General features: G+C 47.0%; 1 protein-coding gene across 1 annotated transcript in view; it reads left to right on the top strand.

Annotated features, from left to right (window-relative positions):
* LOC137637745 (zinc finger protein 585A-like) overlaps positions 1-15,350 on the top strand; it is a 29,862-nt gene extending 14,512 nt beyond the window's left edge. Inside the window, 2 exon segments of the mRNA XM_068369887.1 lie at positions 12,598-12,675; positions 12,798-15,350. Coding sequence (XP_068225988.1) covers positions 12,598-12,675; positions 12,798-13,967 — 1,248 coding nt within the window. The 3' untranslated portion in view covers positions 13,968-15,350.
* Positions 15,351-26,490: the final 11,140 nt, after the last annotated feature.

Genomic DNA, 26,490 nt, shown 5'->3' on the forward strand with positions numbered 1-26,490 from the left:
GGATACCTGCGAAAGTCATCAGCAACAGTCTACCAGGCAAAGTGGAAAGTCTTCTGTGGTTTGTGCCTTGGAAGGGGTATCTCTCCTGTCGATGCCACCATCCCAGCAATAGTGAAGTTCCTCGTGTATTTGCATGAAGAAAATGCGCCTGTCTCAGTCTCAGCGGTAAGAGGCTATCACTCAGCCTTAAGCCTCGCCTTTAGATTGAAGGGAATGGACATTTCTTCATTGCTAGAACTTAACTTACTCATACAGAGTTATGAACTTACCTGTCCTCAGTCTGAAGTGAAACCTGCCCCCATGGAATGTGGTTCGAGTTCTCAGGCCGCTCAAGAACCATTACTCTAGGCAACAGATTGCCACCTACTTGCTTTGGCTTCAGTCAAGCGAGTCGGTGAACTTAATGGTCTCTCATTCGACATCGCTCATTCAAGGGGATGGGGAGAGGTAACATTCAGCTTCGTACCTGAGTTTGTTGCTAAGACTCAGAACTTGGGAGTAGCATATCCTCGATTCGACTCCTCCCGGATTTCGAGTCTTGTTCTGTAACAGATGACCCTGATCATCTCTAACTCTTAGTGAGGAGTTTGAGGTTGTACCTTAAGAGAACAGCCGCATGCTGTCCCCGTGTGCCTGCACTCTTCATCAGCTCAGGAAGGACCAAGAGGAGGGTCGCCAAGTATACCATCTCAACTTGGATTTGCAAGGCCATAGACCATGAACTGAATCCAAACCCTCTTCCTTCATGTTGCCCCGGAGCTCATGATGTCAGGCTGGCATTCAAGAGGAAATTCTCAATAACAGGTTCTTCAGGCTGGGGTGTGGAAACATCAGAACACTTTCACAGCTCAATGGCTGCAAGAAGTGACCCACAGGAGGCTCGATACATTTTCTATCGACCCTGTGGTGGCTGCACAATGACAGGTATAAAACCTCAAGCTCCTTATTGGACAAGTATCAGAAGGTTGAGGACAGTATCCGTTTTTAGTCGGTGTGAATGAAGAGGTTTGACTGGCTCTTATTCTTTTCTTCATTGTCCTCTCTCATGGAGAAAACAGCATCCTTGGTTCTCTGCATAAGATGACCTCAGCAGGTAAACCATGCTCCCTTGTGTACCTAGTATTAAGCTTACGCTGTTGTGTCCCTATACCTTGGCGAGTTGATATTGGGAAAGTCTTGGTTACAATAGTTTTTACTACAAAAGACTCTGAATAACTTTTACATGGACGGTCACACTTTAAATATCTCAATATACAGCTTGCGTAGGGCAACTCCTGCCCTGAGTGTTGGGGATGGTCTGCCTCCCAGTGGGAGTGCTTTGGACGGAGGTGCAGGAAGTTGAAGAGAGATTCTTTGTCTTCAGGGTCCTGCTCGAAGTCGAAGAAACTTCGGGCTTCTTCATTGCCACCCCCCCCCCCTCCAATCTCTTCCCAAATCTCCTGCTCGATCAGTCTCCTGGGGAACGGTCAAGCAGAAGCATAGACCATTTAACATCAGGTTAATTTTGGGGTTCGAGGGACAGAACTGTTTCCCCTGGAGAAGCAGTTCTGCCCTCCCCTCGTGGGGTGGCTGCTCTTTTTCTGATATTTTACAAGTCTGGCCATCGTTGAGTATGGCTGGTCCCCTGTCAAACGAGGCGTTGTTGGAGCTTCTCCATCTAGGTGCTGAGAGGAAGTTGTCAATGTCCAAACCCTTCCGACTCCTTTTGTAGACAATGAACCACAATGTAGCGTGGTTCTCCTTTAAGCTTGAAGCTTTCTTATGTCACATGCTCCAAGGTTTCTTACATCACAAGCTTTGAACTTTCTTATGTCACACACTTCAAGGTTCCTTGTGTCACTCTGTAGTGGTTTGCGGACTGTGGCCATACGTAGCACGCAAACTGCCTATTGTCCGAATGCCGACCACTCTTCAACGTTTCTCTACACAAAGAGAAATGGTAGAATTCCCCGAGGGGCGCTGAGGAGCATTAAGCCGTCCCCAACGTGCCACATTGCTACTGGGGTCAACCACAGTGACCAACAGCGCTCCTACGTCCCCGACTTTGCCAAACGTGAATGGTCTGGCCATCCCTGTAACTGGAGCAGAACCAGTGATTGGAGGTCTCCAGCCCCTTCCAGGGTTCTCACCATTACTCCCACCTGTACCAGGCTTCTGGGAGTCTCCTGCTTGTGGTGGACCTTTTGCTTCCTCACCTGTTCGGCAACTAACCCCTTTAGTCTGCCAGAGACTGCAGCCAGTGGACTAGGGGAGCAGTTCTTGGGTAACCCGGCCAAAGCCAGTAGGCCAGAAATGGTTCCAGTAGCTACAGCTGAGGCAGTTCCCCTCTCTCCTCAGCAGCATTTAGTTCCACTCTCCAGGCCATCAGACGACAATGCTAAACATCAGTCTAGCTGGTGGTAGTGGCTCTCAACAGTTCCTGTACAGGTAGTGCCACTCTACAAGAAGAGGCAGATGGCAGTGTCCCCCTTCAGGGCAGCAGACGGCACTGTCCCACTCCAGGGCAGCAGACGGCACTGTCCCCCTCCAGGGCAGCAGACGGCACTGTCCCTTTCCAGGGCAGCAGACGGCAGTGTCCCCATCCAGGGCAGCAGACGGCAACAAGCTTGGAACTTTCTTATGTCACAAGCTGGGAACTTTGTTTGAATACTTTGACCTCTACAGAAAATGCTCTTTCTTGGTGTTAATTGCTAAGAAATTTGCATCATAAACCTAATGGGACTGTATTTTCAAATATGACTTATGTTTTATATCTTTTTTTGGGTGTGTGGGTGTCCTAGAAAATGAAAACCAGGTACTTGTGTTTTTGTATTGATATAGGGGTGCCCAATCAGTGGGAGGCTTTTTTTCAAATAATTTTTCAGTCTTGTATTGTTTTTCAATTCTTATTCCATGTCATAGAAATGAAATTTAGTTACTAGGTCGTCTTCCCTTCGTTCAAGTATCCCCAGTACATGAGGACAGATGCCCACTTACGAGATGAGGATGTCTTCAGGTGTACACCTCCTCCCTCTCTCTGATCTGGGCGTTTTATCAAGGCAAGGGAAACCAGTTTTCTTTCCTTGGCCCTCATCGCTCCCTTCTGGCCTCGAAAGGACTGGTTCCCAGACCTTTTTAAGGTCCTAGTGAAGCCTCCTGTCAGATTGCTAGAGAGACCAGATCTACTCAAACAGCCTCACTTTCATTGTCTTCATCAGGGGCTCCACATGCTTGGAGCCTGTCTGGAGGGTCTCAAGGTAAGAAGGCTTTTCATCTAGTTAGCCTAAGCCATGTGATGCTCTACATGTCGAGTTTATCAAGTCAAATGGGCAGTTTTTTTTACGCTGGTGCCAGAACCTCTCAGCCTAATTCCTGGTCCATCTTCATAGGGATGGAGGGTATCTGTAGGTCTTAATAAGGCACTGGACAACACAAAGGCAACCAGAAAGAAAAAACTTATGTTAGTAATGTTAATTTGTCATAACAGTAGAACCAAAGCAAAGGTAGAGAGAGTGATATGGAAGAGTTTGTGGTAAATTTTCGTGTCTGTGCAAGATTACTATAAACGGATTTTGAGCGAGGCGAAAAATCTATTTTTGGGTGAGATAGCTATGTCGTCCTGATGGAAGGTTCCTTTAAGTAGCTTCCTAGGGAATATTTGACTACAGAGATATTCCCAGAGAATTTCCCTTAAGGTCTCCAGAATTCTAACTCCTGGCGTGAATATCCTTAAAGTTCCTTTAAGGATATCGCATAATATCAGGGGATGTATATCTTGATATGACACATAGCAATCTTCACCCCGAATAGCGTTTTCGCTTCGCTCAAAATCCGTTTTTTTGGGATCAGACCATGTCCTCCTGATGGAAGGTTATCAGAGCACTAATGTATCTGTGGATTTCCAAATAGGCCTCAACCTCAATACAATATTTTCTTGGTCGCTCAGACCTTAGAGACATATGACGTTACCGTTAAACGTCATTACTTCTAATCATGAACTATGTTAGTGCTTCCAGCCCCCTACAGGGAAGAGTCATACCAGACTCAGGAAAAGTCTCGAGGTTTGCATATCCCATATGAACAAACCTAGCAACAAAAGCATACAGGTCTCACTGTATACAAAACCTGCAGAAGTTTGTATTTTCAATACGAACAAAGGTTTACAAAAGCCAACATAGCATCCAAGACATACAGGCTTAGCTGTATGCAACAACAGACAAGTTTGTATCTGTGTAGGAACAAAGTATGCATAGGCAGAAAAAGGTTGTATACATGTAAGAACAAAGATATTTCAATTGTTCTCATGTCAATATGCAGAATATAAGCAGATAAATAAATAATGCTCACACAAATCTTTATTTATTTAAATTTGGGACGAGATAAGATGCAAATACAGTACCAATCAATTATTTATTGGTAATCAATAAATAGTAATTCAACATACATTATATAGTAACACTAAAAATGCTAGTGAATAACAAGAAACATAAAAATGGAGATGAGACCAGAAATACTTGTTACGTCTGAAAGGAAACAGTAGTTAATGCCACCAAACTGAAAATTTAATAAATTTTCTAACATGCGTTTCTGTGAATGACTGTCTTTTCACACTGTGTAAAGAACACATGGCACAAGTGTTAACTCTATGTTTCTTCACCTTTAATAACTGGAACAATCCTTAGGGTGACACTTCACTTTACATGTTGCACTATAAGGTGTCAACACGTACACCCTATACATGACAGTCCCAATCAATTCACTGTTCCTCGCAGCGCTAAGCAACAGGTTTTAGAACACTACCTGCTGCCACTCATACCTTTTCAACTCTTGCACTCTCTTCGTGTAGTGTTTAAAAAACACTCTGGATGACTTCCATCCAGTATACGAGTGAAGACGCTCGAAATCCATGTATTGGAAGAAGTTTAATGACGAAGCAATCTTTCTAGGATCGTGACCTGCGGGTGTACTGTCAAGATCCGCTCTGCGAATGAAGTAGGTGATCTTCGCCCTTAGCTGTTTTAGGGATAAGTTTGAGCCCGATGTTTCTACTTTAAAATGCTGTCCTCCTCTGAAGTCTGAAGTTCTACGAAGATAGACCTTTAGACACTACTGGACACAGCGAGGCATCTTCCTTCAGAGGGCAGATTCTCCAGGGACCCCATCTTTTGGTAGGTAGTTCGTTCTTGCCGAGAAACGTTGGGTCAGGAAAGAGATTCAGTTCTCCCGCTTCTGTGAACTGAATATGGCCCTCATCACGAGAAAGGGCCACTATTTCACTAACTCTGGCCCCCGAGGCTATAGCAAACAAGAATATAACTTTTTGAGTCAGATCTTTCAGAGAACTGTCCTCATTGTTTACTGTTGAGGGATCTTGTTAAAGATTCCGATGGATAAGTCTACTTGGAAGGCGTAAAGCAAAGGTCTAGTCGAGGCTGATTTACACGTTATCATGTTGGCTGCCAAACTTTGTCCATGAAGGCGAATAAAGAAGGATAAACAGAAATCTGTTGAGATCTCTTTTGGTCTTTTTTCCTTGACAAAAGCAACCCATTTCTTCCAAGACGACTCATATTGCCTTCTGGTAGATTTAGACTTATATTCTTCTAAGAAGTCTATACTGTCTTTCAAGATCCCAAACCTTTTCTTACCTGCTAAGGAGAAAAAATCATGAGATGAAGGTTTTGGGTTTTCTGTGATGAAGCGAAGACAGTCAACTTCTGTACTTGTTGAGTCAGAACTGGGTCCGGGAGAGGGATCAGCCTCAGCTTCAGTTCCAATGGTGAAGGGAACCAATTGCTCATCGGCCACTTGGGAGCCACTATGGCTGCAGTTCCCTGAAAGGATCTCAGCTTGTTGAGGACCTTCAACAGAAGGTTGGTTGGAGGGAACAGGTAAATCCCAGTCCATCTGTTCCAGTCGAGGGACATGGCGTCCACTGCTTCTGCTAGAGGAGCCTCGTATGGGGCCACATAACGAGGTAGCTTCTTGTTGTCGCTCGTCACGAAGAGGTCGATCTGCAGTTCTGGTACTTGACGTAAGATGAAGGAGAATGATCCTACGACTAGGGACCATTCTGACTCTATCGGCGTGAGCCTGGATAGAGCGTCCGCCGTCACATTGCGGAACCCTTGAAGGTGAACTGCTGATAAGTGCCATCTCTTCTTTTCTGCCAAGTGGAAGATGGCCAACATCACTTGGTTGATTTGGGGGTGATCTCGAACCTTGACGATTCAAACATCTCACTATCACCTCGCTGTCCAGAATCAGTCTTATGTGGACTGAATGGCGAGGGGACAATTTCTTTAGCGTGAGAAAGACTGCCATGGCCTCCAAAATGTTGATGTGGAAGGTCTTGAATAGAGAGGACCAAGTCCCTTGGACTTTCCATTGGTGAGAGTGACATCCCCATCCTTCCTTTGATGCGTCCGTGTGGATGATGACTGAAGGTAGAGGTGGTTGCACAGGCACCGACCTCTTCAGGTTCTTGGCCTTCGACCATGGCTTGATAAGTGATCGTAGTCGAGTCGGTATCGGTCTTCTTAGATCTCTTCAAACGTTTGGTGCGTATCTTCTCCAGACTCCTGATGCATCCTTTAACTGTGCTCTTAGCACCGGGTCTGTCGCTGATGCAAACTGAAGGGAGCCCGTCTCTCTCTCCTGTTGGCGTCTTGATATCCTGTTGGATTTCAGTAGTCTCTCGACAGATCCTGCTATGTCTCTCCTCTTCTTTAGTGGAATGAAGAGGCGGTGTGACTGTAAGTTCCAATGTATTCCAAGCCATTGAAACTCCTGAGCTGGAGATAGTCGAGACTTTTTGACGTTGATCTTGAATCCCAGATGTTCAAGGAACTGGATCACTTTCTTGGATGCTTGCATGCATTCTGTCTCGTATGCTGCTCACACCAGCCAATCTTCCAGGTAGGCTACCACCTGGACACCTTCTAGGCGTAGTTGTTGAACGACTGCATCTGCAAGCTTTGTAAAGATCCTTGGGGCTATGTTTAGTCCAAAGGGCATGGCTCTAAAGACGTATTTCTTCTTCTGTAGCCTGAATCCTAGGTAAGAGGAGAGTTGGCGATTGATTGGGATATGCCAATAGGCATCTGCCATGTCTATGGAGACTGTGTACGCCCGTTTTGGCAGCAGGGTCCTTATGCGTTGAAGGGTCAACATCCTGAACTTGTAGTTTACTATGAACTTTTTGAGTGGCGACAAGTCCAGAATGACTCTGAGTTATTCTTGGGAACACAAAACAGCCTTCCTTGGAATTTGATGGACTTTGCCCTCCTTAACACCCGTTTGCTCAAGAGTTCTCGGGTATATTCTTCCAGGACGGGGATGGAGTATTGAAAGAATTGAGGAAATTATGGTGGAGCTGTCTTCCAGCTCCAACCTAGTCCGTTCCTGATTAGGCTGTGGGCCCAGGGATCGAAGGTTATGCGATCCCAAAATGAATGGACTTTCCTCCAACCGTAAGCATCTTCGGTTGACCGGAGGACTTGCCTTCTTGACCGCGCCCTCCCCTACCCCCTCTTCCTCTTGAGGGGTGTCTAGAGGAACCTCTATTTGACCCTCACCCTTTAGTGCGAATGGTAGTGGTCTTCCTCTCATAGGTGGGAGTAAAGGCTGGTGACTGGGTCACCATCTGCTGGGATACCATTTGGTAGGTGGGTTGGGGTTGTGCCACCATCTGGGGCACCGCGGTCATCGGAAGTTGTTGTTGTCTGGCGGGGCGACAGGGCAGCCTTGGCCTCCTTGTCTTCCTTTTCGGTTAGGGACCCTCATCCGGGGAAATCTTCCTCTTAGACGACATACCCTACTTTTGGAGAAGATTCCTGTTCTCCGTGGCCGCCTTGTCGACTATTTCCTTGACCACTTCGCTCGGGAAGAGGTCTTTACCCCAGATATTGGAAGATATTAACTTCCTGGGTTCGTGCTTCACTGCAGCTGAAGCGATCACGAACTCCCTACATGCCCTTCTGGCCCTAACAAAACCATATAGGTCCTTGACCAGCATTGCCAAGTATGACTTGGCCACGACCATAAACATGTCTGGGGTTCTATGGTCACTTGCCATTGCCTCCAAGGTAGTCTGGAGGGACAGAGATGCGGCAAGCCTTTCCTTTGTTTCTTGCTCTCTGCGCAAGAGAAAATCAGACAACTTAGGGAGGTTTTCACTGAACTGGCGTCCATCAATATCCGCCTCCAACTTCCCAACTGAGAAGGTAAAATGTATTTCCTTCCAGTCCTTGTGGTCTGTAGGCAGAGTTAGGGATAAGGGTCTACACTCCTCAAGTGTAGGACAAGGTTTCCCAGCTTCTACTGCCTTCATCACTGCCTTGAACCCCTTTTCCACAAAGGGAAAGGCCAGTGTAGCTGGAGCAAGAAAGGAAGGGTGTTTCTTACTCAGGGCTGGCACTTTAGAGTTAGTGAAGCCCCTGTCTTTCAAACTGCTAGCCATTAAAGCCTGAGCTTTTCCATAGTCAAGAACTATGACCTCTTTCTGCTGTGTCTCCTCTTTAGACACAGGTTCTGCCTTCAGATGGACGAAGCAGTCTGGATAAGACTCAAAGCTGGGCCAGAAGTCGACATCTTCTATGAGGACGGCTCCCAGCTTCTCTGAAATAAATATCTTCCCGTTTGTGATCGGCATGTACTGTGCATGCCTCCACGGGTTTATATCTGAACATGAAGGAAGACCCTTCACGTTGAGTCTCTTGTGAGACCCGCAGGACGCTGCGAGATGATGTATCTCCTTCCTCAGTGCAGCTTCCCTTTCTTCACTCTGCTTCTGAAATCTCTCCATCATTGACATGAGGGTAGACAGGGTCATGAGGGTAGACAGGGTCTTCCTCATTTCATCAGATGGAGGAGCAGAGGATATAGAGGGCACTGGTTCTGGGGCTGGAACCGACAAAACGGGCACCGATTCGACTTCATCCTCCTCAGTTTCAGGAGCCAAGGTAGACTCCTCTTCCTGACCTTCCGCAAGAAGGTCCTTCTCAGTGTCTTCTGACACTTCTGACATCCTCTCATCTAGATGGATGTCCTTCATCACATCCGAGACATCCGTATCTACGGAAATCTGGACGCAAGGGATCTCAGGGTGAGGCTGTGGTATGAGGGCATCCGCAGACGCCTTAGGGAACAGATAGGCCCGCATCCGCTCATTCGGAAGGTAAGGCCCCGTGGCGTTCTTCTGGAAGCCACGGACCCATCTATGCAGTTTACTCCGTGCTGCATCCCTTGACTCCGTTGTCTTGGGGTCATCAAAGGCCTCAGTAACCAAGGCTTTGCATACATTACATACCTGGGGGTCCCAATACTTGAGTGTTCCCTTGGTGATGGAACAGAGGGAGTGGGCCCTGCACTCCTCGTGGCCACAGAAGTCCTTGCTCTTGACGTTGCAGAAGACTCGGCGGCACTTAGGGTGGTCCTCCTGTAAAGAGAGGAAAAGAAAATGAGTATATGGTAGTTCATCTCACTTGATAAACTATATAAATATTATCAATAATATTTTTGCATTTTATTGCATATAGCTTAGGATAGGCAAGCTAGAAATGAATTAGGAAAAACACATACATGTGTTTCCTGTCCAGCCAATTGCTGTGACCTCTCTCAAAATTAAAGCCTAGGGTTATCCTATTCAGGAGGCCCATTGGAAGACTTCTACCCTGTAAGGATAGATAAGTGTAACTTAACACTGACTTCCCAAAAGTTTAATAATGAGGGTCATTTGTAACTGATCATCTATCAGTGTAAGGAAAGAAATTTCCTTTCCTTATATAGTATGGTCTCAACAATAGACTGCACATGGACACACAGAGTATGTTGGAAATTTAACTACTATATACTTTATACCATAGTTTTCTGTTTGCAGTATGATCTATACTGCAAATATACTGGCTGCTGTATAGTCATATAGTGTAGTTCTAGCCGGCATGTTGCCAGCAAGGCTAGCACCTGGGGCACAGTTCAGCCGGCGCATTGCCGGCTGGGATGGTTGCCGACGGATTGCCGGCTGTCGGAACACTAGTCCAACCGCCGTCTTGTCGGTCAGGGTAGTGGCCGGCAGTCTGAACTCGGCCGGCTTTTGCCGGCCAAGTCAGTTGTGGCGGCGGCTTGTTGGCTTCTGGAGCACAAGTCCAGTCAGCATCTTGCCGGCTAGGGTAGTGGCCGGCAGCTGCCGGTTAGGTTAGTACCTGGCGGCACTAGCCGATAGAGAGAGAGAGAAAGCAAGGAGTGAAGGATGATGTAAGAGCTCTGCTTACTGCCTTCCTCCAGAATGAGGGTTCAAATGGAAGGGGAGAATATATTGTTCAGGCTTCCACCCATCCACAACCATTGCCGGTCTCTGCCGGCCATAGGTTTGTGAATGTCAGTCCAAGGGAGGACTGAAGAACACTCTACAGTAAAGGGATCCTCTGCCGGCAGCCGGCACAGCTCGAAGCCTTGCGTCCATAAGGGAAAGCTGAGTGACTAGGCCACTACAAGCAGAAGCCCGAGCCGGTCCTACAACCTGCCGGCAAGCGGTGAAATTGTAGGACGACGGCCGAAGGGTTGTGATGGCTAGGCCATCACTAAAGGACAGAGGGGGGAGGGAAAAGGGTCCTGTATGAGGTGTGGAAGGAGCCGGCAGGGTTGCCTGTCCTACAACACCCTAAAGAAACTCTGTCTCAGTATCGGCGTCATCCTAGGCAGTAGGAGAGTATCTATTCTCCAGCCTAGGGTCTGCCAATACAGTTAAGGGGCCGGCAGCAATCTTGCCGCCACCCATAAACAAGAGAGAAACAGAGTTCCACTGCAGGTGGCATCTTAGACAACAAAAGAATGTCTATTCTTCAGCCTAGGGTCTACAAGCACAGGACTAGTCTACTAGACCACAGGGAGAAGGTGGCAATATCACATAACCCTTTCAGGTGTGGTCTAGGGAGGTCTAGTCTCCTATGCCGGCAGCGTAATCCGACAGGGGAATGACTATTCCCCCTGCCGGCCAGCTGCCAGCACAAGACTATCTACTCTGAGATTCTGACCGAAACCCAAAACCTGCCATGTGCGGCTAAGGAAAGGGACTGAAAAACCCTAGCCTAGTCCTGCTTGAATGACAACTCGAGCCACAACCGACTAGGGTTGTCGCCTAAGGCTACACTCAGAGGGAAGGAAGGATTACCCTTAGGTCTCCACTGGAGACGAGTATTGCTTTATATAATAATTCTAGGAGATATCTATCTACGCCTGAATAGATAAAATGATACACGAGGGTAACCGAGGAACACATATGAAAGTATACTAAAGCCGCTAAGCTAGTAGCCCAGTGGCAGCGCGAATCTACTTCCTAAATCACCGAAACTCTCTCGTATACTAACTTAGAAAAGGAAATTTTATATGCAATGGATATATCTCACATGTATTAATTGCCTAAAAAGCTTCATTTAAAATTAATAACACTAGGAATGTCAATTATATCATGCATGAAAGTAAATTGAAACGCCTAGGCTAGGTAGCCTAGCGTAAGCAAGGTTCGGTTACCTAAATCGCCGAAGCTATTACAAATACTATCAGCATAATGTAATTAACTCCTAGCAGTGAAGACTAAATAGCCACCTTTATTTATGCTATTTATACTGGGAAAGTCGTTCTGGCTAACTAAATAACAGCGCCCATGACGCCTCCGGTTCAGGCAACAGCTCTTCCACTAAGTTAACTTAAACTGACTGAATTTCACTGTGAGGCAAGAGCTAAAAATTTATACAATGTAAAGGTCAAATACTCAACTTTGCAGATGCAGAAAAGGCTGGGGATTGCATGATAAATCCAAAATAATCCAAAATAACGAGAGAGCAACCGGAAAAATCACCGTGCGAGATCGCTACAGATAAAGGAATGAACATGGCGTCGACGATGGCGCCATCTAGATAGTTGAATAGTAACGGAGGAAGGGTACCTTGATAACGGCTCCCCTTCTATTTTGGCCACTTTCCCCCTCAAAGCGAAAACGCTATTCGGGGTGAAGATTGCTATGTGTCATATCAAGATATACATCCCCTGATATTATGCGATATCCTTAAAGGAAACTTTAAGGATATTTGCGCCATGAGTTAGAATTCTGGAGACCTTAAGGTAAATTCTCTGGGAATATCACTGTAGTCAAATATACCCTAGGAAGCTTCTTAAAGGAACCTTCCATCAGGACGACATGGCCTGAGCCCTAAAAAGGCTTTTGCTGTTCATAATTCTGGAGGAAGGCTCTGAGGTGCATAGCAGTATTAGCAAGACAATTTTGATGGTGACTGGAGAGGAAGTACAGTAAAGGAAATAAGACATTGGATGAAATGTCTTTGTCTTTTTGAAGAGCAAGGGGAAAGATATTTAAAGAATAAAACCAATAATGTCACAGGAGATGCTGTGGATTATAGAATCTACAGAGGATATGAGATTTTTAGATGCCTGAAATGTGTAACAAGAACAGATAGAACACAGATCAAAGTCTGTGGTTTGTATGTTTAGGAAAAATACAAATTACATAACTTTTATGAATTTATTTTAGTTTTAGAAAACTCCATTATTTTTATTGAGTTTTGCTCTTCTCCAACTGATTGTAGTTTTCTATTCTTCCAGACTCTTCATCTCAAAGGAAGGAATCATCCACCTCTTGCTGCTAAAGCTTGTAAGCTACTGAAGTTATATGCAAAAGACGTAAGACGGGAAAAGAAAGGGTCATGTTGGAAGTTTTTGTTGTACAGTATGATGTCTGAGAATAGGAAGTTTAGTGTTAATTTCCTCTTTGAAGTCTATTGAAAATAATATTAAGGGGTTTGTCATCTTGTGATAGGGAGAGGATGATGAATTCTGAACCACCTTTTGAATTTTCAGTGAAAAGTGAAATTGAAGATCTATTTTCACCTGCAATTGATCCAGAAAATAATGATACCTCAGGCAGTGTTGCTCTCTTTAATGATAGCGCTCTTTTCTTGGACCCAAAATTGGAAGTCAAAGTAGAGCCAGAAATATTTGATTCTAGCGAAAGCAACTTGAAAAATTCCTACGAGTACGATGCATCAGTAAGTGAAAAGGGTTCAGGAAATTGGAAAGGGGATGTCGATAATGAGGAAAGTGTAGACACTTATTTAAGGACAGTTAAGGAAGAGGATAAAGGAAAAGAAAAGGAAAGACTTTCATGTGTGATCAGTGGAAAAGAATTATTACAGAAAGATGTTTTGAATCAAGAGGTGAATCAAATAAATGAGAAGCAGAAAAAAAAAAGTATCTCTGGTAATGTTAACTCTAATGCTCTAGCTAGAAAGCGATGCACATGCAGTGAATGTGGGAAAACGTTTTTTAATAAATTATCTCTTACAGTACATTTAAGAATTCACACGGGAGAGAAGCCATACAAGTGCAATGTCTGTAGCAAAACATTTACTAGAAAATCAACTCTCACTGAACATTTAGGAATTCACATGGGAGAGAGGCCATACAAATGTAATGTCTGTAGCAAAACATTTACCCAGAAACAAACTCTCACTGCACATTTAAGAATTCACACAGGAGAGAAGCCATACAATTGCGATGTCTGTAGCAAAACATTTATTAGACAATCAAATCTCACTAGACATTTAAGAATTCACACGGGAGAGAGGCCATACAATTGTGATGTCTGTGGCAAAACATTTACCAAGAAACAAAATCTCACTCTACATTTAAGAATTCACACGGGAGAGAAGCCATACAAATGCAATGTCTGTAGCAAAACATTTACCCAGAAACAAACTCTCACTGCACATTTAAGAATTCACACAGGAGAGAAGCCATACAATTGCGATGTCTGTAGCAAAACATTTATTAGACAATCAAATCTCACTAGACATTTAAGAATTCACACGGGAGAGAAGCCATACAAGTGTGATGTCTGTAGCGAATTCTTTACTTTGAAAAACTATCTCACTAAACATAAGAAATCACATGAGAGATCTATTCCAGTGTCATGAATGTGGCAAAACATATAATTTAAAACAGAGACTCGATAAACATTTAAGAACTCACATGGAAGAAAAACCATTCATGTGCACGGACTGTGGTGAAGCATTTTGTTCTGAAGGTTTCCTCAAGAATCATCATAGAAGGAGGTGCTATAAAGTCTGAAATTGTAATCTGGAATAAAGGAAAAAAAACAGCAAAGATTATTGATGAGACTTCTTACCCCTTCGCATGATTGCCCAGGCCGTTAGCTCTCAGAGTCGACAAGGTGACATGGTGCCTCCAAACAGCTCATGCGAAGCACAGGGTAACCCCCCAGGTCAGGCACTAGCCAGTTAGTTTTTTGGACTTACACCCACCTAACGGTGAGTCTCCACTGTAAATATCATTAGGGTTTGTATGTAGTGCAGTAATAAATGACAAATTTGGAAAAAAATTGCATTTTCCCTATGTATACAATCCTGGAGCTCTTAACACATACTGGTCCCACTATCACCTTCCCCCAGGAAGTTCTGCCGCAATTGCAAAGTGACTTTCAGTTACAAGTGGTGGTGTGAGCAGAGTGGTTGGTCCAACTCTTGCTCTCCCTTCGCTAAGTAGCTAAAAGTTTCACAGCTAGTTCCAGCTGTTGCCAAAATGCATCTCTGCTGTAAAGAGCTCCAGGTTTGTATAGTTGGGAAAAATACAAATTATTTCCAAATTTGTCATATCAGCATAATTATTACTATTAGAAGCCAAGGTGCAAAAGCAAAATGCCACTAGCCCAAGGGACCAAAAAGTTGACAGTCTGGTGCAGTGAAGAAATAGGAATGTAAAGAATAAACTATATAAGAGAAAAATTAGATTATTTTAAGATAGATAACAATATTTAATAAATAAGCATTATAAAAACCAGGAAATGAAACATTGTCAACAGAAAAAACATTTGTACTAAGTTTGAACTTGGAAATGTCCGCTGATTTAGTTTCAGCTCCAGTAGTTGATTGGCTTGGTCACAGCCTAAATAAAGCTTAGAGAATGATATACAGCATCAAGCCTTTTGAAACAATGTTGGTGACGTTGTCTCTTTTTTAAAGTAATACTGGATGATTCTACCTACTTATTGTACTGTAGTGAAGTTATGAATGTTAGCAGGAAGGAAGAATCAAAAGCCAGTCTACTTGTATTGGAATATGAAGTGATGCAATTATTTAGAAGTACTATTGTATGGAGATATCTTTTTGTTTGTTTGTTGAATATAAGTAGAGTAATAAGGTAGAGAAGTATCATTATTTTTTAAGGATTTTGTGATTTGGTTGATGTAATCTCTTTTATAGTCTTAGTGATTAGTTTAGGTTATATAAGTTTCATTGGATTGTCCTTGAGAGGAGAATCTTGATTAAAATATCTAAATATTTGGTTTCTCTTTCATTTCCACAATTGTTCTTCTCAAATACTTCAATCTGCATTGGTCCCTCTGGAGAGAGAGTTTCTCATCAAATCAATTTACAGCATTCTTAGTACAGTACTGTATTCAGGTTTCACAAGAATAAAGTTAAGATTTAAAGATATTTTGCTGAATAATATTCCAAGTCCCAGGGCTGGGTAATGTCCATAACCCAATTTATTTAAGAATAAATTCTACAGGTTTCAGTATTAATGTGAGTTTACTAAATTGAATATCTGATGTTATTAAGTTTACAGTATATTGATTGTATTACAGAGCGGTAATCATGTCCAGAGGCTGTCATGGTTTGTTTTTGGAAACTCAATTTGTTTGGGCTCATAGCTCACCCTATTGTTAACTCTATTACTAAGTGCAATCATTTGGGTTTAATTTCGGGTCGTTTGTTTGTTCCGTAACAGAAATACAAACCACGTTATTTACATGGGGTAATTACTTCGGCGTAGCTGAATGACGAGCCATAAAAGTTTTAACGAGGGTTTACTACCCCGCCGCTAGTTAGCGGGGGTAGGGAGGGGTAGCTAGCTACCCCCCCCCCTCACACACCAGTGAAAGGGTCACTTTACTTTTGGCTCGGGAAGAGAATAGACCTGCCTGTGCTCTCCCTTGCTTTGACTGCCATAACTAATCTGTCTTTTTGCTTATTCTCTTTCGCAGTGTGATTGAAGTTGGCCTCTATTGATAATGCGTACTTGCCTTGGACTTCCCGGCCGCCCTTGTGGGACCTTTATGTCGGCGGTCGACACTGATCCCCACACCTTGTGTCCTCACTGTAGGGGCCTACGGTGTGCTAGTGGTAATGTATGTATTGAATGTAGGGAGTGGCCTACCTCCCAGTGGGAGAGGTTTTCCCGGCGCCGTAAGAAGAAGGCCAAAAGGGATCTTTCTCCTTCAGAGGCTTCTCTGAAGAGAGAAAATTCCAGGAGTTCTTCTTCCGTTGCCCTTTCCTCCTCCGAAGCTCCCCCTCGAGCGGTCTCATCCGAGAGGCCGGCGAGTGGTAGCGTAGACCGCTGTGCTGTTGACCGATCCTGGGGTGCGGGAGAGGTAGTTGCCTCCCATAGCGAGGCAGCTGCCCCTCCTTCCCCGGAGGAGGATTTTATGTCTAATAATGATTTGTTGCAACTTTGGGATTCCTTAGGGCTGCAGGGTTCGCCCTCCAAGGAAGCCCTGTTTGACTTGATCAAACTGGGTGCGTCCAACTCCTCCGAGGCTTATTCTGTCTCCTCGCAGATCCTTGCGCAAGGCTCCTCCTCCCCCCCAGACCTTCTCTCCCTCCCCTGCGTAGGAGGATTACCCCTCCTCAGGAGAGTCGGATGAGCTGGATCATTCCCCCATCGCACCAATGGGGGAAGCTCCGTCTCTCCCTGAGAGGTCGTCTTGTCCAGGGGTGGAGAAGAGCCTGCCCCCTTTGCTTCTCGAGTCCTGTATCCCGCCTAGGAGGGAGCCTAAGGACTCGAAGACGATTCCTAAATCTTCAGCGAGGATCAGACAGGAACCGTCTAGAGCCGTCGAGGATGTCCACGTGTCCCCCCAGGAAGAGCCACTGGGGACGGGAGACTTCGCTGCCAGTCCTTCGGGAGGAGAGCACCAGGAGTCAGAACATGCTTTCTGGCAAGTCATGACCCTCATGAAGAACCTCAATGGGATCCCGGATCCTGAGGTCCCACCTCGCGAAGGCAAGGACACGGTCCTGGACCGCGTCTATGGCACCCAGAAACCCTCTAGGGCCAGTGCAGCTTTGCCCTGATCCCAGGTGATGAAGAGTGCCACGGACAAGGTCGAGGGCCAGCTCTCTGAGCTTGCCTCCTCCAACAGATCGAGGGCCGGTAACAAGCTCCTCCCTCCTCCTCGAGTCCATCAGAGGAGGTACTTCGAGATCCTGGAGGAGTCTTGTCTGAGTCTTCCCTTACACCATGCCGTGGAAGAACTCACAGGGGGAGTCCCTCTTGAGAGACATTCCAACCGGCACATGTCCTTCTCAGCCACTGAGATCCTGAGCCAGGAGAAGGTCACCAAGTGTGCCATGCAGGCAACTTCGTGGCTCAACATCTGGCTGGGGTCTCTGGGCATCCTGGTTTGGTCCGACGACCTCTCCAAAGAAAGCACCAGGAAAGTGTTGGAGACTTTCCTACTCTCGGGCACACGAACCATTGAGTTTCTGGCCCACCAAGTTTTGAGCTTGTGGGCCAACACGATCCTCAAGCGTGTGGACGCTGTGGCCGAGAGGTTCCATCATAAGGACCCCAGTGCAGAGGCTAGCAGGCTCAGACACTTCCGTCCTCGGTAAGAGCCTGTTTGAGCCTAAGGACGTGGAGCCCGCTGCCGAGAGGTGGAGGAAATCCAACCAGGATTCCCTCATCCACAGGGCCCTGACATCGAGGTCCTACAAACCTCCAGCGGTTCAGCAGCCCCGTCCAGCTAAGGACACAAAGAAGACGACCACAGCGAAGCCCAAGGTGTCTAAGCCCTTTCCTGCCAAGAGCAGAAGGAGTAAGAAGTCCTCCAGGGTAGGCAAAAACCCTAGAGGTACCAGCCGAGGCCAGAAACGCTAGGGTTGGCAATCCCCTGCATGTCCACCAATGGGGGTATGCCTACAGAGTTGCGCGACAAGGTGGCAGCAACTTGAGGCAGATGCCTGGACGATCTCCGTGATCAATCTAGGTTATCGCGTCCCGTTCACAGCCTCTCTACCTCCCCTGACAGCGAATCCAGTGTCATTAAGCTCTTTTGCTATGGGATTGGCAAAAGGGCAAGCCCTCCGGGCAGAAGTCCAGACCATGTTGAAGAAGGACGCGCTCCAGGAGGTTGTAGACGGGTCCCCAGGCTTCTACAGTCAACTCTTTCTTGTGAGAAAGGCGTCTGGAGGCTGGAGACCAGTCATCGACCTCTCGACCCTGAACGGGTTTGTCAAGCAGACTCCGTTCAGCATGGAGACGGCAGACACGGTCAGACTTGCGGTGAGACCACTCGACTTCATGTGTACACTGGACCTGAAAGACGCGTACTTCCAGATCCCAATCCATCCGTCTTCAAGGAAGTACCTGAGATTCTGCCTAGACAATAAGATCTACCAGTTCAAGGTGCTGTGTTTCGGTCTCTCCACAGCCCCTCAGGTGTACACCAGAGTATTCACCATCATCTCTTCGTGGGCCTACAGGATCGGCATCCGTCTCCTCCATTATCTGGACGACTGGCTGATCCTAGCGGACTCGGAGGCAACCCTTCTTCGCCACCGAGACAAACTCCTCGAAGTTTGCCAGTATCTAGGGATCGTGGTAAATCTCGAGAAGTCCTCCCTGCAGCCCTCTCAGAAACTGGTATATATAAGCATGGTCATAGACACCAATCTACACAAAGCTTTCCCATCAGACGAAAGGATAGCAAGGCTTCGTCTCCTCGGCCACCTCTCCTCCCTGACCCGTTTCGTTCCTAACAGTCGCCTCAGGATGAGATCCCTCCAGTGGCGACTCAAGTCCCGGTGGAGTCAAGACCACGATTCCCCGGACCCCATGATCCTTATGGGACCTGCGGAACGGGCGGACCTCCAATGGTGGATGGGAGACGAGAACCTACGAAAGGGAGTGGACCTTCTTGTCCATTCCCCGGATTTGATGCTGTTCTCGGACGCATCAAACAAAGGGTGGGGGGCCCATGTTCTGAGCCACAGGATCTCAGGCCTGTGGTTAGAATCAGAAAAGTACCTGCACTTAAACCTGCTAGAAATGAAGGCCGTGTTCCTGGCACTTCAGAAGTTCCACCAAGTCCTGGCGGGCCACTCTGTGGTGGTGATGAGCAATAACACCAAAGTAATGGCGTATATCAACAAGCAGGGAGGTACCTTTTCGGAACAGCTATCCCATCTCGCAGTAGAGATCCTGAGATGGTCCGAAGCCCACTCGATCTCACTAGTGGCTCGCTTCATTCCAGGCAAAAGGAATGTGCTCGCCGACAGTCTGAGCAGAGCGACGCAGATAGTGAGTACCGAGTGGTCTTTGGATCCTCAGATAGCCAACAAATTCCTGACTTTGTGGGGTTCCCCGACAGTGGATCTGTTCGCTACGGCGCTGAACACCAAGCTCCCGCTGTACTGCTCCCCAGTCCCGGACCCCAAGGCTCTCTGGCAGGATGCCTTCCACCAACAGTGGGACAACGTCGATGTGTACGCCTTTCCCCCGTTCTGTCTGATGAGGAGGGTACTCAACAAGACCAGAACATCGGTCAATCTCTCAATGGCCTTGATAGCTCCGCTATGGCATCATGCAGAATGGTTCCCGGACCTTCTGCAACTCCTCACGGAGATTCTGAGGGAGCTCCCTCCACGTCACGAGCTACTTAAACAACCACACTCCAACATCTACCACAAAGCGTAGCTTCGCTTCGAGAGAGGATTTTCGCAACAAGTTGCGAACAGGATGTTTGGCCACCTGCGCAAGTCATCCGCAGGGGTGTACCAGGCGAAGTGGCGAGTTTTCTGTGGTTGGTGTCATGGAAGGGGTATCTCTCCTCTCGATGCCACTCTACCAGCAATAGCGGAGTTCCTCGTTTATCTGCGGGAGGAAATGCGCCTTTCAGTCTCGGCTGTGAAAGGCTATCGGTCAGCTTTAAGTCTTGCCTTCAGACTTAAAGGAATGGACATTTCCTCCTCGCTTGAACTTTCCCTTCTCATACGGAGTTACGAATTTACCTGCCCTCAGTCGGAAGTGAGACCTCCTCCATGGAACGTGGTTCGAGTTCTCAGGTCTCTCAAGAGACCTCCCTACGAACCATTACACCAGGCTTCTGATCGCCACCTTAGCTGGAAGACGGTTTTCCTGCTAGCTTTGGCCTCGGCCAAGCGAGTCAGTGAGCTTCATGGTCTCTCGTACGACGTCGCCCATTCAAGGGGATCGGGGGAGGTAACGTTCAGCTTCGTCCCTGAGTTTGTTGCCAAGACTCAGAACCCGGGAGTGCCGGACCCAAGGTTCGACTCCTTCTGGGTCTCGAGTCTCCGTTCTGTAACAGATAACCCAGACCATCTCCTACTGTGCTCAGTCAGGAGTCTGAGGTTGTATCTTAAATGAACAGCTGCAATTCGCCCCCCAGGTGTGGACTTTGTTCGTGAGCACCGGGGAGACGAAGAGGAGGGTCACCAGAAACACTATCTCGGCCTGGATTCGCAAGGTAATTCACCAGGCCTTGAATCCTGACCCTCCTCCGTCACGTCGCCCTAGAGCGCATGACGTGAGGGGCGTAGCTACGTCCCTGGCCTTCAAGAAGAACTTTTCAGTGACTCAGGTCCTTCAAGCTGGGGTGTGGAAGCGTCAGACCACCTTCACGGCCCACTACCTCCAAGACATGACACACAGGAGGCTTGATACGTTTTCTATCGTCCCTGTGGTGGCTGCACAATAGCTTGTCTAACCTCAGGCTCCTTATTGGACAAGTAGCAGAAGGTTGAGGGCATTGTTACCTGGTTTTAGTCTGCGTGAATGAAAAGATATGCCTGGCCGTTATTCTTTTCTTCATCCTCTCCTTCCTTGGAGAAAGCTGCATCCTGGGTTCCTTGCACAGCTGACCTCGAACCTCTGCAGGTAAACCATGCTTCCTTGTGTTCCTAGTATTAAGTTGTGATACTGGCATGTCCCCATACCCTGATGAGGTGGTATTGGGAGAGTCCTAGCCTAGATTTCCATCTGAAGAACTCCAGGTCAACTTCCTAGGACGAGTCACTTTTCACCTTCACACAAAGCTTATGTAGGCCGTAACAGTTTCACAACTGCCAGCGAGGAGCAGGGACCCCTTACCCCTTGAGTTCCTACAAACTCGGGGTCAGGGTCCCCGGGCAAGCCAAAGCCAGTATGGCAGGGTACTTACCACCCTTCCTAAGGGTTAAGTCACCCCATGTAAATAGCGTGGTTTGTATTTCAGTTACGGAACAAATGACAAATTCGTAGATAATTTGTATTTTTCTTAACTATACAAACCTTAGCTATTTGCACATATGTGCCCGCCAGCCCTGTCCCCCAAGATAAGTCCTACCTCTAAGTAAAGTGAGCCTTTCACCAATGTGTGTGAGGGGGGGGGGGGGGGGTAGCTAGCTACCCCTTCCTACCCCCCCCCCCCCCCTCGCTAACTAGCGGCGGGGTAGTAAACCCTCGTTAAAACTTTTATGGCTTGTCATTCAGCTACGCCGAAGTAATTACCCCATGTAAATAGCTAAGGTTTGTATAGTTTAGAAAAATACAAATTATCTACGAATTTGTCATTTTTGGTGTTTGCATATGGGAAATAGAAGACTGAAGGATTAAATCAAATATTTTTTTTATGTAACTTTTAAGAAATATTTATTTGTTCTATCTCTTTATATAAACCTTCGCTATTTATAGGGATATTACTTTCGGCGAGGCTGGAAAATGAGCCATAAGACTTTTAGCGAGGGTTACCTACCCATTCCGGTAGTTAGTGGGGGTAGGGGGGATAGCTTGCTACTGCTCCCTTTAACACACCGGTGATTTAGGTCACTTTGGTTTTGGCTCGTTGTCATTCTTCATCCTCACCAAATTATATTTTGGACTGCCATTAATGGTTTTTTTTTGTGCTTTCTCTTTAAGAGTATGTGTTTGTGTTGACTTTTGCCACCATGCGTACCTGCCCTGGACTTGAAGGCTGTCCCTGCGGTACCTTCATGTCGGCCATGGACACCAACCTCCACACCCTTTGTCCCACCTGCAGAGGTCAACGGTGTGATTGTAGTAATATCTGTAATGAGTGTCGGGAGTGGTCTGCCTCCCAATTGGAAAGGTTTGGGTGACGGCAGAAGAAGAAGTCAAAGCGGAATATTTCTCTTTCCAAGGTTCCTTTGAAGGGAAAAAAACACAAGACTTCTTCAGCCTCCCGACCTTCCACCGTTTTGTCCATCCTTCGAGGGGGAAACTTGAGTCCTTCATGTGTCTCCTGTGAGTGGCTCTCACCATCGGGTGAGTTGTGTCATAGAGACTCCTCTTCGGAGGATTGCTGGTATAGGTGAGCTTGCTGTTTCCACGTCTCAGAGCTCACCCTCCGCTTCGCCTGAGAGGTTGCCTTTGACCATCGGTGAAAAGGTGCTTCTTTGGCCTTGTCTTTGCAGCCGTTCCCCGCAGAGGAGCCTCTATTCTTTAGTCGTCTTCTGGCCTTCAACCTTCGCCCATTCCTGGTCATTATCCTGACGACGCTGCTGCTAGTCCTCGGCCATTGACTCTTCTGTGGATCGTTCGCGATCCCTATCAGTGGATGTTTGCCCTTCCAAAGGGCACATCCTTGGTCCAATTCGACCTTTGTGCCGACCTGCCGTCATCCTTCCTGTCTCTTGTACAGTACATCATCCGGATGTTCTTCCAAAGCGTTCAGCTGCACGCCAACACTTTCCAGCTCGCCAGCGCCTTGCAGTGCACCAGTGCTCTCCAACAGCATGTCAGCGCCAGCCTGTATTCCAACGCTTTCAGAGCGACTTCTCTCTCCAGTGCTTCGACATTTGCCTGACCACCAGCCTTCTCCTGCTCGTCCTCAGCACCCTCCAACCCCCCAGCAATCTACCGACTGCCGCCGCTCTTCAGTGTAGCCCCTCCATTCCAAAAAGCAGCATTTGCCATCGTTTGCCAGCCAACCTACGCTCGCCAGTGCAACAGCGCTCACCAGATCAAGCTCGTCAGCGCTCCCCAAGACATCAGTGCTCTCATGCGCAGTCGTGGTCTCCGGCTCGCCAACACTCTCCTGCAGGAAAGCGCTCTCCAAACCAGTGTGTGCCAAGCTCTCTCCAGCTCATCAGCACCCTCCAGCTCCTGGCGTTCTCCAACGCCAACCTGCGTGCCAATGCTCTCCTGCGCATTCACCGAAACTGCGCACCAGCATCCTCCTGCGCAGTGCCTTACTGCACCCCAGCGCTCTCCTGCGCGCCACCGCTCTTCTCCACAGAAGATCTCTCCGGCCCACCAGTGCCCGCTTATGCGCCTGCGCTCACCGGCGCACTTGCGCCATGGCCATGAGCAGACTCTACAAGCCCCTTTGTTTATTGAACATCAAATTGACAGGTCACCATCGCCTCATTCCCATCCCCGCAAACACATTACAGTGCTACCGGCGGGGAAAGGTGAAGGGGTCTTCACAGAAGGCTTGAGGATCCCGAAGCTGCCTTCCTCGATGGTGGACCCATCAACAGCTGAGACTCTTGACAGGGAACCTTTGGTCCCTTTTCCTTGAGGGGATCTTTCTGACAGTGCGTCGGTCAGTTAGCAGCCGTGGTTCAGTGTTATGGTTAGAGTAGTGGTGCAAGCCTTCTCTGTCTGCCAGCTCTTCGGAGCAACCTTACAGCTCCAGCAGACGTACTGCAAGGAACCATGGCTTCTTGTTCTCCCCTGTAGAGGAAGAGAGGAGTCTCAGATGCAGTCACTTCCCTAAGGGTAAAGCTGACTCCTGTTAGGCCATCAAGGCCTGCTTTTCCTGCATCTTTCACCGGACACTCTCCTACCTCACCTCTGCCGAGAGAGTCGCGGGAAGGAGGGGCTTCCTCCCTTCCACCTTCGGAGGAAGTTTCCCCTCGCACGGATAGTTCTCCACCACCATTGGACTCCAAGACTCTTCCAAAGTCGTCTTCAAGGACCTCTAATTCTACAGATGCAGCCAGTCACTCAAGGGATGTCTGCAACCCACCCCGAAAAGAGCTCTCGGGGGTGGAAGAAGGAGACTTCGCGGCAAGTTCAGTGTTGGAAGGAGAGCAGAAAGTGTCGCAACATGCATTTTGGCAGGTTCAGACTCTCATGAGGGTTCTCAATTTGTTTACCAACCCAGAGATACCCCCACGAGAGGGCAAAGATTACACCCAGAAGCCCTCAAAGACCAGTGCCGCCTTGCATTGGTCTCAGGAGCTGAAGGGTGCCAGGCCTAATATTGCCCTACAGTCTTCTGTGGTTGGTGTTGTGGAAGGGGTATCTCTCCTCTCGATGCCACCATTCCAGCAATAGCAGAGTTCCTCGTGTATTTGCATGAGGAATTGCGCCTGTTAGTCTTAGCGGTAAAAGGCTGTCGCTCAGCCTCAAACCTCGCCTTTAGACTGAATGGAATGGACATTTCTTCATCGCTAGAACTTTCCTTTCTCATACAGAGTTATGAACTTACCTGTCCTCAGTCTGAAGTGAGACCTCCCCCATGGAAAGTGGTTCGAGTTCTCCGCTCTCTAAAGAGACCTCCCTATAAACCATTATTGCTACCTACTTTGGAAGACGGTGTTCCTGCTAGATTTGGCTTCGGCCAAGCAAGTTAGTAAATTCCCTGGTCTCTCATACGACATCGCCCATTCAAGGAAATGGGGGAGAGGTAACATTCAACTTTGTCCCTGAGTTTGTTACTATGACTCAGAACCGGGGAGTAGTGGATCCTCGATATGACTCCTTCTGGATTTCGAGTCTTTGTTCTGTAACTGATGACCCTGATCATCTCTTACTCTGCCCAATGAGGAGTTTGAGGCTGTACCTTAAGAGAACAGCCGCAGCCTGTCCCTGTGTGCCCGCACTCTTCTCCAGCTCAGGAAGAACCAAGAGGTGGGTCACCAAGAACACCATCTCAGCATGGATTTGCAAGGTCACAGACCATGTGCTGAATCCAGACCCTCCACCTTCACGTCACCCCAGAGCTCATGGACATCAGGGGCGTAGCTACGTCCTTGGCATTCAAGAGGAACTTCTCAGAAACAGGTTCTTCAAGCTAGGTTGTGGAAACATCAGAACACTTTCACAGCCCACTGCCTGCAAGATATGACCCACAGGAGGCTCGATACGTTTTCTATTGTCCCAGTGGTGGCTGCACAACAGCTGGTATAATACCTCAAGCTTTTTATTGGACAAGTAGCAGAAAGTTGAGGGCACTGTTTACCCGGTTTTAATTCTGTGTGAATGAAAAGGTTTGACTGGCTCTTATTCTTTTCTTCATCGTCCCATCTCTTGCAGAAAGTAGCATCCTGCGTTCTCTGCATACGCTGAACTAAAACCATGCTCCCTTGTGTACCTAGTATTAAACTAATACTGTTGCCTCCTCATTCTCTGGCGAGGTTGTATTAGGAAAGTCTTGGTTACTTGTATTGGAATATGAAGTGATGCAATTATTTAGAAGTACTATTGTATGGAGATATCTTTTTGTTTGTTTGTTGAATATAAGTATAGTAATAAGGTAGAGAAGTATCATTATTTTTAAAGATTTTGTGATTTGGTTGATGTAATCTCTTTTACTGTCTTAGTGATTAGTTTAGGTTATATAAGTTTCATTGAATTGTCCTTGAGAGGAGAATCTTCATTAAAATATTAAATATTTGGTTTCACGTTCATTTCCACAATTGCTCTTCTCAAATATTTCAATCTGCATTGGTCCCTCTGGAGAGAGAGTTTCTCGTCAAATCGTTTTACAGCATTCTTAGTACAGTACTGTATTCAGGTTTCACAAGAATAAAGTTAAGTTGTTCCAACACAGAGACTTACCTCGAAACACTTTCTTTGGAGTTACCTGGAACCTCCTCTCAAACGACTAGAGTTTTGTGTAGTTTACCCTACTCCCATTTTCTATAGTGGTAGGCCTAGCGGGGGAAAACGTGCCCTGAGGGCAAACCAAGGTAGGCCAGCTGCTTCCCAGGTTGCACCTCTTTTGTAAGTTTTCTGGTCGCGTCGTGTTATCACACGCTGCTCCTCAGTGCTCAGTGCGACCCCCTTTGTGTTCATCACCACGTGGTTACCACATGGTCTTTAGTATCTTTCCGTGCGATTAGTGCTATTGCTGTGTGCTTTTACCTTCATTCCTTGTGCTTTTATTGGTGTTTAGTGCTTTTCTTTCTTTCGTGCTTGTGTCTAGTGGACTTTGTGATTGTGTGCTATGGAGCATGCTCGCCGTTGTCCTGGGCTTAGAGCCGGGAAATCGTGTGGGGCTTTTTTGTCGAAGACCGATGAGGATCCCCATTCTTTGTGTTCCTCGTGTAGAGGTAAAGTGTGTTCGCCTTCGGACACGTGTCCGGAATGTGCTGGATGGAATGAGGTCCAATGGGTCAAATTTGGGACCAAGAAAACGAAGGCTACGAAGCGGTCTCCAAGGAAAAC

The sequence above is a fragment of the Palaemon carinicauda genome, unplaced genomic scaffold, assembly GCF_036898095.1.
Source record: "Palaemon carinicauda isolate YSFRI2023 unplaced genomic scaffold, ASM3689809v2 scaffold96, whole genome shotgun sequence".
In the NCBI taxonomy this organism is placed as follows: Eukaryota; Metazoa; Arthropoda; class Malacostraca; order Decapoda; family Palaemonidae; genus Palaemon; species Palaemon carinicauda.